We start from the raw sequence: 18,664 nt of genomic DNA, 5'->3' as shown, positions 1-18,664 counted from the left end.
TGAGCAATTCAAACTGTGTGCCACCGATTGAAATCCATCCTGTGTGCTGACAATGCTGACAATACTGTTGTCACTACGGACTCTATGTTTTATCTACTGAGCACTTCTGTGCGAGCAATAGTTCTGAAATGTTCAGTCTAAAGCCTATGAGGCTCTCCCTTGTAGAATAGTCTCTTATCTTGTGTTGTTATTTTTTCTCAGCGGGTTGTTAAATGCCTCATTCTCTACAGTTTATATCCGGTTCAGTAGATTTCCATCGGAAGGCTGCTACTCCAGCCGTTTCCCTTTGTTAATCTTAGCAAAACTCTACATGCTTCAGCCGAGCAGCTCCTCGATTCACAGTATCACCTCTCGTTATTCACATCACACTGTGTTCTCTTTGATCAAGCCCAAAACAATTGTGTTTCGCTCTAGGCGTCGTCAGGGGCGAAGACTATAATCAAGAAAACAAACATTGAGGAATTCTTTCTTACTTCCTTTTTCTACACTCGCATGATGAACACTTTAAATAAGTTTCACATACCTTGTCACAATTTATACTTTACTCTGCTTTATAGCTCTGTCAGGTCAGGGCACCCACCTGCCTGTCCAAAATGGCGATTGAGACTCCTCAGACACCACGCATGCATCTTTACAGGTTTCAGTTCCTTCACCCTATGAATAGAATCTCCTTTCTTTTATAGACCCGCCCACTCAATTGCTTTATTCAGCCCTGTGGGAAAAACAGTCATCCACTGATAAATTAGGCGTTGTTCTTCCATTAGCATACTGTGCAGTATATTGCCCCCCTAGTGGTGTCCATTTGTATCAGAGCTAAAAATTTCAGCTCTTCCACTTTATGTCCTAGTTGAATCCAGTGAGGACAAGAGAGTTTTTACAGATTTGTAACTTTGTGATGGTGTAATAAACAAATAAAGAATTGTTAAATATTCAAAATAATCAGAGTTACTGGGGAAAGTCAATGAATATGCATGAAATATATTTGCATACCAAGAAGGATATGGATGTAGACAAATCTCATGCATATTTGTAGAGGATATCCTGAAAATTAAACTGGCTGGGTGTGCCCCAGGGACTGGATTGGGAACCCCTGATCTAAAGGGCCTTTGAGCTCTTCTTTATTCCTATTGATCATTAATTCTGTCTCCTGTTTTATAGCTGAATATCACCTAAATCTTATTATTTTGAAAACCTGCCCTCTTTCCCTCTATTTTCTTCTCATCTTTCTGGCTCTCTTGTTATGTCTTTTTCTGATTCTTCTCCTGAATCAGCTAATACAAGGCCTCTTTTACAAAGCCATGCACCAATTCTTGGTGAGACAAATGAGAGGAAGCCCATACAATTCCTACGGGCTTCCTCTCATTTGCCACGCAGGAATCACTAGTGCGGCTTTGTAAAAGAAACTCAAAGTTTGCTCTACTGAGTTTATATCCAAGGTGTTTGATTCATGACTTAGACCACTGGTTCTCTGGGCAAACTCAGCCAGTTGGGTTTTCAAGATATCCAGAAGGAATATGCATTATGTTCTTGCACTGCCTATTTTGTAATCCCATACATATCCATCCTGATACCAAAGAATACACTTTCCATTCCTTACCACATAACAGTTTTTCAAGAATAGATTTTTTTCTTCTTTCAGCTACTCTATTACCCCAAGATTTGAAGCCTGCTATCCACATCAGAGTTATCTCAGATCATTCTCCCATCTCTCTTCACATAGCTTCCTCAATTATACCTATACCAAAATCACCTGTTTGGAGACTTAACTCTCAGATATTGAAAGATGACACTATCAAATCCCGCTTGGAATCTTTTATTACGGAATTCCTTCAATTCAATCCTCCGGGCTCAGCCTCTCCACTCACTATTTGGGAATCCTTTAAAGCTACTCTGCAGGGTGAGTTGATTCCTATATCAGCTCATATAAAAAAACAGCAAGATATTCTCATTAAAAAAGTGGAATCTGAACTTAAAGATTATGAGCAAAAATACCTTACCACTCCCAATCCTAATTTTCTAAACTCAATTTACAAATTAAAATACTCTTATAATAAAATGTGCACTAGTTTGGCGAGAGAGGAAATCTTTCAAACTAAATCCAGATTCTATCTTGAGAGTAACAAAAACAGTAAACTTCTAGCCAACTACCTCAAATGTAAATGTATCAAAATTCAAATCCCTTCTGTAAAAAAAATAATAAAGATAAAATAATATAACACCTCGGGTATCCTGCAGACATTTTCAGAATTCTATCAAAAATTTTACCAGTCTGAATTTTCTGGAGGACCAGAAGCAATTGAAGCTTTTCTCTCTTCTCTACAGCATCCCAAATGGTCACAAACTGACAGTAAGTTACTATCTAGTTCGATTGACTTAAAAGAACTCCTGACTGCACTGTCTGATCTCCCCTCCAGAAAAGCTCCAGGCCCAGATGGATATCCAGCTGAGATGTATAAAATTCTCAAAAATTCTTTATCTCCAATTTTATTGGATCTATTTAATAAAATATCTCCTAATGAATCTAGTTTCAACTGTTTTTCTGAAGCTTTAATAACAGTATTACCTAAGCCTAACAAGGACCCTCAACTTGTCCAAAATTATAGACCTATATCTCTTCTTAACTCTGATTATAAACTATTTGCCAAAATCCTCTCTAACAGACTTAAAAAAATTATTGGTAAAATAATATCACCTTCACAAGTAGGTTTTATGCCAAACAGGCTCATCACAGATAACTCTAGGTTTTTTTTTTCATGTTTCTCACCTGGCTAAATCTTGCCCTGTCCTTGTCAAAGGCCTTTGACAGGGTTGAATGGCAATGTTTATTTGCAGTGCTCAAATGGTTTGGAGCTCCTGACGATTATGTTGATAAAGTCAGAGTACTGCATGCTAACCCGACTGCTAGAATTATTGCAAATAATACTCTGTCAGAGTCCTTTACGCTATGTAGAGACACCCGACAAGGCTGTCCTCTCTCACCTTTTCTATTTAATCTGGTATTAGAACCTCTCTTAATCGCAATACAAACAAATAACGACATCACCGGTTTCCCATATAAGAGCAAACAATATAAATTATCAGCATATGCTGATGACATTCTTCTCTACATCACTAATCCATCTTCTTCCATACCAGCATTACTCTCTCTTATAGATAACTTCTCCATTTTCTCAGGTTACAAAATTGGACATGAGAATGTTGAGAGGCAGGCCTTCAGATTTAGAATGGTTAATTTTAGAATGGTTAATTTTGATTTGATAAGTCCCTTTAACTTATCCTGGTCTTGTAAATCCATCAGGTATCTAGGTATCGACCTTTTCTCCTCAATACAAGACACTACCAAATACAGTTCTGATAACATACTGATTTTTCTCAAACGTCTTCTTCTTTCATGGCATCCTTTAAACATATCCTGGTGGGGAAGAATAGAAACTATAAAAATGATGGTAATGCCTAAAATCTATTTCATACTTAGCATGATACCGATATTACTTCATTCTTCATTTTACAAACAAATTGACACACTCTTAACCTCTTTCCTGTGGAAATCCAAATATCACTTAAAAAGCTTAGAGCACCAAAGGAAACATTTGGTATACTTTTTCTAGACTTCCTACTCTACCATAAAACCTTCATAGCTCAGCAGGGCTGTCATTGGCTTTACTCTGACATTGGTTATACACCGGCTTGGCTATCTCTGGAACAAACCATAGCTAAACCTTTTCTTCTCACTTCACTTCTCACATCTACATTAAGCTCAACACAAAAAGAAAATCCAGTCATCACTAACACTGTTTCTAGATAGTCTTCTTGAGCATTCGTTAAATAAGTCTATACATTCCTCATTATGGTATAATCCAGATTTCCTTATAAATAATAAATCTTTTTATTGGAAAGTATGGTCTGATTGTAATATTTGGCATCTCAAAGATATATATAATAGTAAAGAACAATCTATTAGCTCATTTACCGATTTGCAATCTAAATGTCATATTCCTTCTTCTCAGCATTATAGATGGTTACAATTATCACATTGTATAAATTCACTAAAAAAAAAAAAAAAGAAGCCTTTTTCTTGCTCAGATCCCACCATTTTTCAATTTTCGGAAACTTTGCTTACTACAGGGCATGTTGCATCTGCATTGTACAAATTTTTCTTGTCCTCAATGTATAAAAATTATAACACCCATATACAAATTTGGGAAAATGATTAACATCTTACAGTTCCCAAAAAGTCTAAAGATAAACTATGGTCTTCTCTCATTAAACCCTTGCCATCTGCCAGCATTATACAATCAATGTATTTTCTTTACCACAGATCTGTATGGACTCCATGAAAACTACACTCTGCACATTTAATACCCACAAATGTTTGCTGGCATTGTAATGATTCATCTGGAACATTATTACACATGTTATTTGAATGTCCTCACATACAGATATTTTGGAAAGCAATATGGAGTTCCATTTGTAAAATATTTGAATCTAATATTCCTTTAACTTCTTTGTTAATAATATTAAAATCCTGCTCTCCAGAATTCATCTTCTCTCCCTATAATTATAGACTATTTGATATTTTAATTACAATAGCACAGCGTATGATTCTTGCCAATTGGAAAACTTCTTCATTACTTAATGAACACTTTTGATGGCAATCTGTTTTAATGTATCACAAACTTGAATTGGCCTCAGCCAGTCTTACCGGATCAATAATCAAAACAAATATTTTATGGTCTCCAATTGCTTCCTACCTGGCTTCCAATGCTGTTGAGACTACATAGATGACAATGAATATCTATCTTGAACTCACAATTATAATTGTATAATTCTCTGGCACACTTCCATTAATATGTATTAACATATTTTACCATTTTTGTTAATGTTATGTACTATTTACATTATATTAAAACCAATAAAATATCTTGGGGGAAAAAAAGCAAGCTGTCAGGCATCTGCCATGCCCTTTGTGATTCCCAGTTCTTCCTCTAATTGTCTCTTTAATCTTCCACCTGCAGTGACATCTCTGTATTTTGGGTCAGAACTTGAGCACCTTGCTTCGTTTCCCTTTTCCTCTTTTCTTGGCTTCTGTCAGTTGGTTCTCCAGCCTTGTTTGAGAAGCTTTCTTGAGTTGGGTAGCTATATCTTCAAACTCTTTCAAAGTCTCATCCCTGGAGACTTCCATATGGGTCAACTGAGATTGTCTCTGGACCAGCTGGCCTTCTGGTGTCTGCACTCCATCTCTTCTTGGTGCTCCTGCACATTGATATACTCTGTGTACATATTTTCTTCATTTTTACCAACTAATGGGTCAACAACCCATTCACTTCTTCCAGCCTGGTACACTCTAGCTGGACTGCGCTCTCTCTCTCTCTCTCTCTCTCTCTCTCTCTCTCTCCTCTCTCTCTCTCTTGCCCACAGGCCCCCCCTCCTTCCAGAGGCTCAAATCTTGTGCTTCACTCTGGAGCATGGAATTCAGGTCCCTCAACACCTGTGCCTTTGATTGCAGTTCCTTAAAACTCTGCAAGACTTCAGTTAGCTGTCCCTGCAGTTCAGTATGCTGCCACCATGGTGCTGTTGCTGCCAACTCTTGCTGCATTTACTTCTCTTCAGCTTCTGCAGCCTGTACTTTGGCCTGACAGCCCTGGTCTGGGATGTCAACTGATTTATTTGGTCCTTCAGCACATGGACCTTTTTCTGCTGCTGTGCCAGTTATCCCTCTATGGCTGTCAGTTGATTAATTTTCTTGGCTACCTCTTCGGTGAGAACTTTCTTCATTTCTTTGAATTGGTCAGCTGGGACAATCTTCTCCAACTGTCTTTGCAGTTCCTGCAGCCTGCAGGATATGTCTTCCTTTGCTTTTGCACAACTGACTTTCTCTTCCACCAGCATATGATATTCTCCTTTAAGCTGGGCTTCCCTGCAGTGTAGCTTTTCCACCTGAAGCTCAAGTAGCTTGCAGTGCTCACTTGAATGGCTAACTTCAGCCAAGGCATTTTCCCATTGCTCTCTGCAACCCAGGTGAGCTCCTTTGTGTCCGTCAATTCAGCAAGCCACCCCTCTACCTGATTCTGCATTATATCTGTAGAAGACCTCACATAAGTTACCTGCTCCTGCATCTGAATAAACTCAGGGAGCAGTGACGCCAAGCGGGGGAGGGACAAGGGAAGCATAATTCCCCAGGCTCATCCTCTGGCACCAGGGTTTGTCTCTCTCCACCTGTCAGGACCTGGGTGATTGCGTTAATGTGATAACCCGGTCCTGGCACACAGGAGCAAGAGAGAGACAGACCCTGGCACTGGACCCCCTTTGGAGGCCGGGGAGGAGCAAGTACACTAATGCAGAAAGGTAGGGGCCGGTGGCAGCCTGAGCATGCAAGTGAGTGAGGAGCAGCGGAGACAGCTGCATCCTGAGACAGCTGCATCCTGAGTGGGGGGAGGGGCGGCAGCTGTGTCCCAAGTGTGGAGGGGGGGGGGGGCTGTGGCTGCCCTGCCCCAGGCCCAGCTCTGTCTCTCAGTGGCCCTGGAAGGGAGAGGAGCTAACCTCCAGGCACACCAGAGTGATCCTCAGAGAAAAGCTATGGGGAAGGGGCAGGCATAACCTGAGACAATCATGCAAGGAAGCCCAGGCTGGAAGGGAAGATCCTGTGGGCGTGCTGGGAAAGGTAGTCTTCTAGTCCCAGCTGTGATGAAGGCTGCTGTGAGCAAGCTGGGATTTGTAGTTTCCTCCTGACTCATCCAATGAGAAAGAAGAGTAGCCAGAGGGAACTCCTGGGAGGAAGGAAAGAGGGGCTCAGAAGCTACTGGAACAGAGGAGGGCACCTAAAATGGCAGTCAGCAGAGCAATAAAGGGAGAAAGACAGCTGCTACCATAAAAGAGAGAGAGAGCGCCATGGACCTGCCCTGCCTGTGAGGCTATGGATAAGGGGTTGCCTAGGAACTGGAATGCCCAAAGCGGATAAGGACTTTGGGATTACAAGAAGCTACAGAGAGCTGAGGGTTCGCTTTAAAGGAACAGTGAGTCAAATGTGATTGATCTGCCTCAGCTGTGGGAAGTGGTCAGTGGGAGGGTTCCAATGCCAATGGAAATACAGTGCGACCATTCTCTCTCTGCCTTCATTACTCCTGGAAGGCAGAGGCTGGGACAAAGGGCCAAAGCAATGCACTGTGGAAAAGCAGCACTGAACCAGGTGGGAAAATGCAGGAAAAAGGCTTACTGCAAAACGTGTTAAAGCGTTTTGTGATAATTTGCCTGTCAGCATTTGTAATCATGTGCTACTTTACAAAAACTTTCAGGAATGGGTATGTCATAGGCAGGGAATGGGCATGGAAATGTTATCCAGCTAGCGCATTTGTATTAAGACATGCTAACTGGATAACACAGTGAGGGGCACTTAGCGCCTCCTAAATAGAAGGCAATAAATGTTTCTGCATTAATATTTTTGCAGGTGTTGTATACTAATGGAAAAATGATCAGAGCTATTAGTTTGCAAATTTAGGTGTGCTATTAGCTCTGATCATAAGGGTACTTCTGCGGGAGGATTGTGTCTGGGTATGCGCCTGTCATGGTATCAGGCTCTCGGACACTGGCAGCACGTGAGCCCTTGGACCGCTGCCAACAAGCGGCAGCAGTAGGCAAGACCCTCAACCAGGACTGGGTAATCAAGCAAGGCAGGAGAAGATGTAGACAGGCAAAGCTGGAACAACCGAACTGGAACCACAGGACTGGAACTACAGTAGTAGGCAGGCAGGGAATAAGCAGAACAGAGCAACCGGTCTTCACCTGCGCTTGACCACCATTCCCCAGGGGTTGAGCCCCCAGGTGCAGGCGGCCGGCAGGACTTACTGGACTTAGCTTGCAGAAAGACTAGACCAACAGGATACTAAACAAGCTTGATACTAACACAGGGTTTGGGACTACTGAGGATACAGGATTCTCAGACAGGGAATAGGATACAGAACAAGCTTGACAGAAACAGGGTTAAGGTTCAAAACAGGAGTGCCCACAGGCACCCAGACAAGAACAAGGAATACAGGTAAGACACAAGACAAGGCAGAAGTGCTCCTATCAGCACCCGAAGGGTAAAGCAGGGAAGCCAAAAGGGTAAAGCAGGGAAGCTCAAACCAGCAGACAGAAGTGCTCCTATCAGCAGCACCAAACACTAACCTGGACCTTTGGCATTTGCAAAGGCAAAGCTGAAGGGCTTCCAGGTGCCTAATAAGCCCATCAGCAGCTGAGGCTCTGCTGCAGCAATCTCAAGGCAGCTTAGGGTGAGGCTAGCTGCCAAACTTCCAAGCAAGACTGGAGGGCTAAAATATCTGGACCGGACTGAAGAGAAAGTTTGGAAAGTCTATGGCAGCCACCAGTTCTGGCCACCAGAGGGCGAGAGGAGCACAAACCAAGAAAAAGTCACAATCGTGACAGTGCCCAAGGCACAATTCCTATCACAGAAGTTGCTTGACAGGTCTGGGCTGTCAAAAAAAAAAGCCTGAACCTGTCAAACATTCCAGGGAGCTGGAGGACCAGTGGACCTCCAGACCCCCCCCCCCCCCCGGAAGAGGAGCCCCCCCCCGGTCCAGTCAGACCCAAGCCGATGACCCTCCCCCAACAGAAGATGACCCCCTGTCCCCCTGACAGAAAACACCTCCCCTGGTGGTCTAGCACCCCCTTACCCTGAACTGAACCCCACCCCACCCCGGACAGAAGACCTGGTAGTCTAGTGGCCCCTAAACCCCTCCCCCATACCTTCAAATGACAATGAGGGAGTAACACTCCTTCCTCCTTTCAGCGCCACCTTCAAAATTTTGGGGGCTCACTTGCATCCTGGGATGCAAGTGGCTCTGATCATCGGGTGGGAGCAAACCTGGGTGCTGGTATGGCGCTATTGGCCTCTAATGCCTGAGTTTGCTTTTGATCATCTGGGCCTAAGTCCATATTAGTAAAGGGCCCTCATTTTGTTAGTGTTTGTAAAATGATAGAGAATGTTAAATCACTTTTACCATTGAATTAAGGTGTGTTAAGTTCATTAGTAAGCACTCAAACGTTCTAATGTGTTAAAAAATATTATTAGAAATGAATGAGTTAAACAAACTGAAAAAGCCTAAAAATAAGAAAAATGCTTAAATAAGCCAAACGTTTTTGCCCTGTGTATATCCCTGCTGACGTCAGACAGAATAGTTGCAGTGAGCAGTTGAATACTAGAACACACATCCTACAGCACAAGAGGTCAAGTAGACACGAAAACATTCTGGCAACTAATATACAATAACGAATGGGCAACACAAACAGACTCCATATACTACCTCATAGAATGGGACAAAAGATGCAAAAGCATACTAGTTGAAATTGCACCATTACGAACAAGAACCCCACGCAAGCATAACTCAACACCATGGTTCAACGATGAACTGAAAAAGTTTATTTATTTTCTGAATTTATATCCCACATTTTCCCACCTCTTTACAGGCTCAATGTGGCTTACAAATACCGTAGTGGCGATCGCCATTTCCAGAATAAGAAATACAGAAGAATGTTCCAATCAGAGTATATAGAGTACACAGTAAATTAGAATAAAATCGGTAATCAATACATTTCAGGTGCTGAAATCAAGGGTAGTGAAAAACGTTCAATAATGACAATGTGATAAAGTAATGAAAATAACAATAATTCAATGTTAACTAATTCTGGTACAGTTCTGATGTCCTGTTTTTTAAGAAGGGTCCTTTTGATAAGTCTCTCTGACATGTTAGTCTTTAATAGTTTCCGGAAGGCTGCCAAATCATGTGTTGTTTTATGGCATTCAGCAGTGCATTCCAACGTTGCATACAAATGTAGGAGAAACTAGATGCATATATTGATTTAAATTTAAGTCCTCTGCAATTGGGATAATGGAGATTCAAGAAAGTATGTGACAAACTTTTTGTATTCCTTGCTGGTAAATCGACGAGGTCAAACAAATATGTCGGGGCCTCACCATGAATAATTTTGTGGACCAGGGTACAGATTTTGAATGTAATTCAATCTTTTAATGGTAGCCAGTGTCATTTTTCTCTGAGGGGTTTGGCACTTTCATATTTCGCCTTTCCAAATATGAGTCTGGTTGCAGTGTTTTGGGCTGTCTGAAGTCCGTCATAAATGGAATTGCAATAGTCCAAATGGCTTAACACCATTGACTGCACCAGGTTGCGAAAAACCTCCCTTGGGAAGAAAGGTTTAACTCTTTTAAGTTTCCACATTGCATGGAACATTTTCTTTGTTACATTTTTTGCGTGACTTTCAAGAGTAAGATTTCGATCAATTGTGACTCCCAGGAGTTTCAAGGTATCCGAGACAGGAAGAACGTGGTTTGGAGGGTTAATATTAGCATAATTGACCTTGTTATATTGCGATGAAAGGATAAGGCATTGAGTCTTATCAGCATTAAGCTTTAGTTGGAATGCATCGGCCCATGAATTCATTATTTGGAAGCTGATTGATTTTCTTTGTGATTTCTGTTAAATCATTTCTGAATGGGATATATATCGTGACATCATCAGCATAGATGTAAGGATTGAGTCCTTGATTGGATAATGATTCTGCCAGTGGTGTCATCATTAAGTTGAAGAGAGTCGGTGAAAGCAGCGATCCCTGAGGCACTCACATTTGGGTTTCCATGGAGAAGATGAATTTGAAAGCACTTGGTAATTTCTAGCGGTTAGGAAGCCTTTAAACCAGTTCAATACATTTCGTCCAATTCCAAAATATTCTAGGAGGTTCAATAGAATATTATGGCTAACCATATCGAGTGCACTAGACATGTCAAATTGTAAGAGAAGAACATTGTTGCCAGGTGCAATAATTTGTTTAAATTTTGTTAATTAATAGCACTGTTTCGGTGCTATGATTAGATCGAAATCCTGACTGAGATACATGTAATATTGAAAAGTTATTTAAATAGTCAGTAAGCTGTTTAGTAATTAGACTTTCCATTAATTTGATGATGAGAGGAATGGATGCAACCAGGCGGTAGTTACTTATAACATTTTAATGTTTTCTTTAAGACTTTGGGAATCAGGGTAAGCAAAATACTACCTTTATCCACCAGGAAAAAACCATGTTGGAGCATATAGTTTAAGTAGGAGGTGAGGTCTGTTAAAAAACGTTGAGGAGCAGATTTTATTAGGTAACTAGGGCATGGGTCCAATTTGCAATGGGACTTGGCTAATTTGTTAATCAATTGAGTAACTGTATTCTCCGTCAGTAAGTCAAAGTTTGTCCAGATTCGGTCTGCTGGATATTCGTCGGTGGTTGGATCCAAGCAATTAATGTATTTTTCGTAGTCAGTAGGGTTGAGTGGCAAGGTAGAACGTAGTTTAAAAATTTTCTCGTTGAAGTATGTAGACATCATCTGCTGATGGGGTGTCTATTTTAGTTGTGATGACCGGTGAAGTGTCAATCAGTTTTTGTACGAGTTGGAATAATTTATGTGTGTATTTATAATCTGGTACTATTTTGGATTCCATGCTCGTTCAAATCTCCTAACTTGAGTTTTTAGTGTTTTCAGTACTTCATTAAACCATGGTAATGAACTATGTCTCCGCGAGATTCTAGTTTGTAGTGGTGCCATTGTATCAAGTGTGTTTTTGCATCTATTGTCCCAAGATGTGAGGTAATGTTCGGAATCCGTTTGTATTGACCAATCGTCCAAGTAGAGCTGTTGCCAGAATAGGGCCGGATCGATCTGGCCTCTTGTAGTATAAGTTGTACGTTAAAAACACAAACCAGACAACTCGAACGAGCATGGAATAAAACAAAAGATGAACATACACTCCACACTTGGAAACAAATACAAAGAAAATACAAATACGCAATAAGACAGGCCAAAAGATCATACTATAAAACCAAAATAGGGGCAGATTACAAAGACATGAAGAAATTATACCAACTCGTGAACAAACTTCTAGACACCAACTTAGTCACTACCATGAATACAGACATCCCATTTGCAGATAAAGTTGCGAAGTACTTCAATGAAAAAATTGTAAACCTACGCAACACACCACCTCAGAACAACACCGACATTGAAAACTTCCTTAATAAATTGTACCCAACCATTGGAGAATACCCAGCAGATCGGACCTGGTTAAACTTCACCCTCCTTACCGTCGAAACAGTTACCCAGGTGATTAGTAGGTTTTCCAACACTCACTGTAAACTAGATACCTGTCCCAGCTACCTAATGAAATCCGCCCCTGACCGCTTCATAGCAGACCTCACATCCCACCTAAATTACATACTTCAGCAAGGCCTCTTTCTCTAAGGAAAATGGCAATATCCTACCACCCCAATACCAAAAGATACCAAGAAAAAAACTAACGAAATCACTAACTACCGTCCATTAACATCTATCCCGTTGGTGGTCAAACTGATGGAAAGCATGGTAACCAAATAACTTACAAATTCTCAATATTACACAAATCACAGTCAGGCTTTCGCCCCCTCCACAGCACGGAAAACAGTATTACTCACTCTTCTAGCCAAATTCAAGCAGGAAATAGCAACAGGCAGAAACATCCTTCTCCTCCAATTTGACATGTCTCGTGCATTCGACATGGTAAACCATAATATATTAATAAGTTTACTAGATAAGTTTGGGATTGGTGGAAACATACTTAACTGGATCAAGGGCTTCCTAACCACAATAACATATCAAGTAAAATCAAATTCAAACATATCATCACCATGGAAAGCAGACTGTGGAGTACCGCAAGGATCACCGCTATAACCGATCCTATTCAACTTAATGATGACCCCACTTGCCAAGTCCTTATCCAACCATGGCCTTAACCCTTTCATATATGCAGACAATGTCACAATATACATTCCTTACAAAACCAAACTGACAGAAATCACCAACAAAATCAAGCTCGGCCTGAACATCATGGATTCATGGGCAAATGCATTTCAACTAAAACTTAAGAAAAAACTCATTGTCTCATCCTCTCATCCCAACACAGCACAGACATCCCCACAAGTATCAACACCCCAGATCACACCCTTCCTATCTCAGACAGCTTGAAAATCCTCAGCGTTACAATGGACTGTAACTTAACACTAGAGAGCCAAGTGGCATCCACAACAAAGAAAATGTTCCACTCAATGTGGAAACACAAACGCGTGAAGCAATTCTTCCCGAGGGAAACATTTCGCAACCTGATACAATCAATGGTACTAAGCCACTTAGATTACTGCAATGGAATTTATGCGGGATGTAAAGAACAAACCTTAAAGAAACTTCAGACCACTCAAAACACGGCAGCTAGGCTTATATTTGGTAAAACGCGATTTGAAAGCACAAAACCCCTCCGCGAAAAACTACACTGGCTTCCAATCAAAGAATGCATCGCCTTCAAAATCTGTTTGGGAAGCTTGCCAGATGCCCTTGGCCTGGATTGGCCGCTGTCGTGGACAGGATGCTGGGCTCGATGGACCCTTGGTCTTTTCCCAGTGTGGCATTACTTATGTACTTATGTACTTATGCACCCTGGTTCACAAAATCATCTACGGAGAAGCCCCGAGTTACATGACAGACTTGATCAACTTACCAATTAGAAATACATCCGAATCAACATGATCTTTCTAAATCTGCACTACCCAAGCTGCAAAGGACTTAAATACAAAACAATTTACGCATCTAGTTTTTCCTACATAAGCACACAACTGTGGAACACATTACCAAAAGTCTTGAAAACGACGTACAACCACCTAAAATTCCGGAAATTACTAAAAACCAACCTGTTTAAAAAGGCATACCCTACCGATCCAACTTAAATGCCTAATCTCTGCAACACAACCAAACTAAAGCACGTAATGGACATAACACAACTCTTCCGTTCTCCGATTCCTTAATGTGGCTGTGCCACATGAACTTGATCTTACCACAACATCACCCTGTATTTGTTCACACCGGAGCCTGCAAAGGCCTCTCCTGTACTATGTAAGCCACATTGAGCCTACAAATAGGTGGGAAAATGTGGGATACAAATGTAACAAATAAATAAATAAATCTTCAAATATTCCCTTCCAGCTGTAGCTTTTAGGAAATTCTGTCTGACATTATCTTTTACATTGCCATTTACAACATAATTAATGGCAGTTTGAGAATAACAAAACCATCCTTTCTTAGTTCTCTCATAAATGTTTTGCACTCCTTATTTTAGGATACTTTTACTAAGCTGTAGTAAGCATTCATGTTTACCGCAGCAAAAAAAAACCTTGCCACGGGGTGCACTCAGGCGTCCCACAGTAATTTTGTGATCAGCATGCGCTTCCCACTTGCTATAAAATAGAAAAAAATAGATTTTATTTTTTAGTGCTGGGAGCAGAGAGTAGGCACGTTAGTAGGCATGTTAGTCTGTCAATGAGGCTGTCTCTTCCTATAATACTATTCTCTCCTCTACTCTGGATATTCTCGCTCCTCTCATTCCCCGTTCTGTAAAACGTACCAAACCCCGACCTTGGCTGACCTCTAGAATCCGCTACCTACGTTCCTGTGCCCGGTCTGCTGAACACCTTTGGCTGAAATCCCGTACCCATGCTGACTTCATACATTTCAAATTCTTGCTGACTTCCTTCCAGTCTGCTCTTTTACTTGCCAAACAGGACTATTACATCCAGTTGACTAATTCTCTTGGCTCAAACCCTCGTCGTCTCTTTGTCACACTGAACTCTCTCCTCAAAGTGCCTTCACCTCCAACACCCCCTTCACTTTCCCCCCAGACTCTGGCTGAGTTCTTTCATGATAAGGTTCACAAGATTAAACTTGAATTCTCAACCAGGTCACCTCCACCTCTCCTTCCCTTAGTCCCTTCTCTCAACCCTCCAACCCCTGCCTCATTTTCTTCCTTTTCTGAAATCACTGAAGAGGAAACTACACATCTTTCCTCCTCGAAACTAACTACCTGTTCCTCTGATCCTATTCCCACCCATCTACTTAACCCTATCTCTCCTATTGTCATCCCGTTTATCTGTCATATCCTCAATCTCTCACTGTCCACTGCGACTGTTCCTGATGCCTTCAAACATGCTGTAGTCACACCACTCCTTAAAAACCTTCATTGGACCCTACCTGTCCTTCCAACTATCGCCCCATCTCCCTCCTCCCTTTCCTATCCAAGATACTTGAACGTGCGTGCTGTTCACTGCCATTGCCTTGACTTTCTTTCATCTCAAGCTATTCTTGAGCCACTTCAATCTGGCTTTCTCCCCCTTCATTCAACTGAAACAACACTTGCTAAAGTCTCCAATGATCTGTTCCTAGCCAGATCCAAAGGTCTCTATTCTGTCCTCATCCTTCTCGATCTATCTGCTGCTTTTGACACTGTTGATCACAGCCTACTCCTTGATACGCTGTCCTCACTTGGATTTCAGGGCTCTGTTCTTTCCTGGTTTTCTTCTTATCTCTCCCAGTGTACCTTTAGTGTATACTCTAGTGGATCCACTTTTACTTCTATCCCACTATCAGTTGGTGTACCTCAGGGATCTGTCCTGGGACCTCTTCTCTTCTCCATCTATACTTCTTCCCTTGGTACTCTGATCTCATCCCATGGTTTTCAGTGCCATCTTTATGCTGATGACTCCCAGATCTACCTCTCCACACCAGAAATCTCAGCCGAAATCCAGGCCAAAGTATCAGCCTGCCTGTCTGACATTGCTGCCTGGATGTCTCAGCGCCATCTGAAACTAAACATGACCAAGACTGAGCTTCTTATCTTTCCCCCTAAACCAACCTCTCCTCCTCCCCCATTCTCTATTTCTGTGGATAACACTCTCATCCTTCCTGTCTCATCAGCTCATAACTTTGGGGTCATCTTCGACTCCTCCCTCTCCTTCTCTTCACATATTCAACAGACTGCTAAAACCTGTCGTCTCTTTCTCTATAATATCAGCAAAATTTGCCCTTTCCTTTCTGAGCATACTACCAGAACCCTCATCCATGCTCGTATCACCTCTCGCTTAGACTATTGCAACTTGCTTCTCACAGGTCTCCCACTTAGCCATCTCTCTCCTCTTCAATCTGTTCAAAATTCTGCTGCACGACTAATATTCCGCCAGGGTCGTTACGCTCATATTAGCCCTCTCCTCAAGTCACTTCACTGGCTTCCTATCCTTTTCCGCATACAGTTCAAACTCCTCTTATTGACCTATAAGTGCATTCACTCTGCAGCTCCTCAGTACCTCTCCACTCTCATCTCTCCCTACATTCCTCCCCGGGAACTCCATTCACTGGGTAAATCTCTCTTATCTGTACCCTTCTCCTCCACCGCTAACTCCAGACTCCGTTCCTTTTATCTTGCTGCACCATATGCCTGGAATAGACTTCCTGAGCCGGTACGTCAAGCTCCATCTCTGGCCGTCTTCAAATCTAAGCTAAAAGCCCACCATTTTGATGCTGCTTTTAGCCTAACCCTTATTCACTTGTTCAGAACCCTTATTTTATCATCCTCACCTTAATATTCCCTTGTTTGTCCTGTTTGTCTGTCCTAATTAGATTGTAAGCTCTGTCGAGCAGGGACTGTCTCTTCATGTTCAAGTGTACAGCGCTGCGTACGTCTACTAGCGCTATAGAAATGATAAGTAGTAGTAGTAGTTTCTCAAGCACTAATGGCCATACACTAATGGTAGATAAAAAACAACAAAGCAGTGGAATCAAATGCATTTATTGGAACAATACCCGACGTGGCCACGTTTCGCCCTCAGGCTGCGTCAGGGGTACAAACCATTTATCTGCTACTTCCAACTGAACTGATATGCTTTGTTGTTTTTTATCTACTGTTTTGTAAGCAGTTGTGTGCCTTTTTTTTTTTTTTTTTTTTTTTTGTTTTGTACCTGTGAGGCAAGATGTCCCATACACTAATGGGAAAATTTGTGTGTAGCCATTAATTCAGAAATAGAAAAAAAATGGCCTTAGCATGCTGGAATGACCTGTGTAAGAACAGGCTAAAGCCATTGTTTACCACAGTTTGGTAAAAGGGCGCCTGATTCTTGATTCTTTGTCCATTTAGAGAACCTGGACATTGCTTTGCTTTTTGTTTTTTGTTTTTTAATCTTTTTAGTTTTCTTTTTGGACTGTGTATTATGAAGAATTTATTGTGATTCTTTTTTATGTGATTTTATGTATGTATTTTTGTTCGCCGCCCTGGATAAGGGCAGGTTATAGGTGCTAAATCCAATTCAATTCAAAGGCCCTAACAGTTTCAAGCTTATTAGGGGGCTTATATCCTGCCCATCAAATATTATCTGAGCAGCTTACAATAAAGTATTAGGAAAGGAAGGGAGTGCATTGACAACAATACCATGAGGAGAAGTGGAAGAAATACAATAATAATAGAAAAGGGGGAGGGGAATACGAGAGGAAGGGGAATTGGTGGTTTCCAGGGTGCAACACCACTGTACAGTGTGTGGAGTGGGTATGTTCTAGTCATAAGCATCATGGAATAAGAAAGTTTTCAAATCAGCTTTGAATTTGGAAAGGGAAAATGAAAGACAGAGGTGAGCTGGTAGTTTATTCCAAACTTCAGGACTTTGAACTGAAAAAATAGACTGACGTGTAGAGTTATGGTAGATTTCCTAAAAAGATGGGACTACGAGCTGGTTTTGTTGTGCTGATCGGAGAGCATGAGGGGGACAATAAGGAGTAAGAAAACAAAGGGAAGTGTCAATGTGCAAATTGTATTCAAATTCAAGAAACCTATTGACTATCCAAAAAGAGAAGGGCATCAGAAAATGTTAGCACAAAAGAAATAGGATAATTTTAAGGGTGTGTCCAGTGGTTTATAGCTTCAGTTTAATTTTCATGTATAAATTATTTTTTATTTTATTTTAGGTAGTTTTTGCAGTTACAGATTTTGTAATTGAAAACCTGGGGAAAAAATTTATAGAGAATCCACCTGTTGACCTAACTACTCTCTATCAAGATATGTCATCTTCCACTCCTCTCATATTTATCTTAAGTACTGGATCAGATCCAATGGGAACTTTCCAACGATTCGCAAAAGAAAAAGGATACCAGGATCGGTATGTAAATCTGTAATTTCATTTGCAGAAAATATTGATTAAATATATCAATACATAAAGGATTTTATTTTCTAAATTGTTATCCAAGTAATTGTCCAAGATTCTAATCCAGTCTTGAATAACTGTGCTCATTAAGGGACAATTTTCAAATGACTTGGGTAGTTTCAAAGTTTTTAATGCATGTACATTAGAAATGTTTCAAAATACAAATATTATTTCTCTTTGAAAATTAGCACGTGCCAAGTATGTGTGTGAAAAGCAACCATATGATACAGACGTTCAAATATTTGAAAGGTATTAATCCGCAAACGAACCTTTTCCGTAGATGGGAAGGCGGTAGAACTAGAGGACATGAAATGGGATTGAAGGGGGGCAGACACAAGAAAAATGTCAGGAAGTATTTTTTCACGGAGAGAGTGGTGGATACTTGGAATGCCCTCCCGCAGGAGGTGGTGGAGATGAAAACGGTAATGGAATTAAAAAATGCGTAGGATAAACATAAAGGAATCCTGTTCAGAAGGAATGGATCCTCAGAAGCTTAGCCGAGGGTGGGGATGGGGCTGGTGGTTGGGAGGCTGGGCTAGTGCTGGGCAGACTTCTACAGTCTGTGCCC

The 18,664-nt window shown here is 41.2% G+C and overlaps 1 protein-coding gene across 1 annotated transcript in view; it reads left to right on the top strand.

The window, feature by feature from the left end:
- DNAH6 (dynein axonemal heavy chain 6) overlaps positions 1 to 18,664 on the top strand; it is a 2,906,060-nt gene that overhangs the window by 2,148,659 nt on the left and 738,737 nt on the right. Inside the window, exon 66 of the mRNA XM_030192089.1 lies at positions 17,861 to 18,051. Coding sequence (XP_030047949.1) covers positions 17,861 to 18,051 — 191 coding nt within the window. The remainder of the gene's footprint in view (positions 1 to 17,860; positions 18,052 to 18,664) is intronic.

Source organism: Microcaecilia unicolor, chromosome 2, assembly GCF_901765095.1.
Source record: "Microcaecilia unicolor chromosome 2, aMicUni1.1, whole genome shotgun sequence".
In the NCBI taxonomy this organism is placed as follows: domain Eukaryota; kingdom Metazoa; phylum Chordata; class Amphibia; order Gymnophiona; family Siphonopidae; genus Microcaecilia; species Microcaecilia unicolor.
Note: the sequence above shows the minus strand (reverse complement) of the source record. Positions and strands in the feature narration are given on the sequence as shown.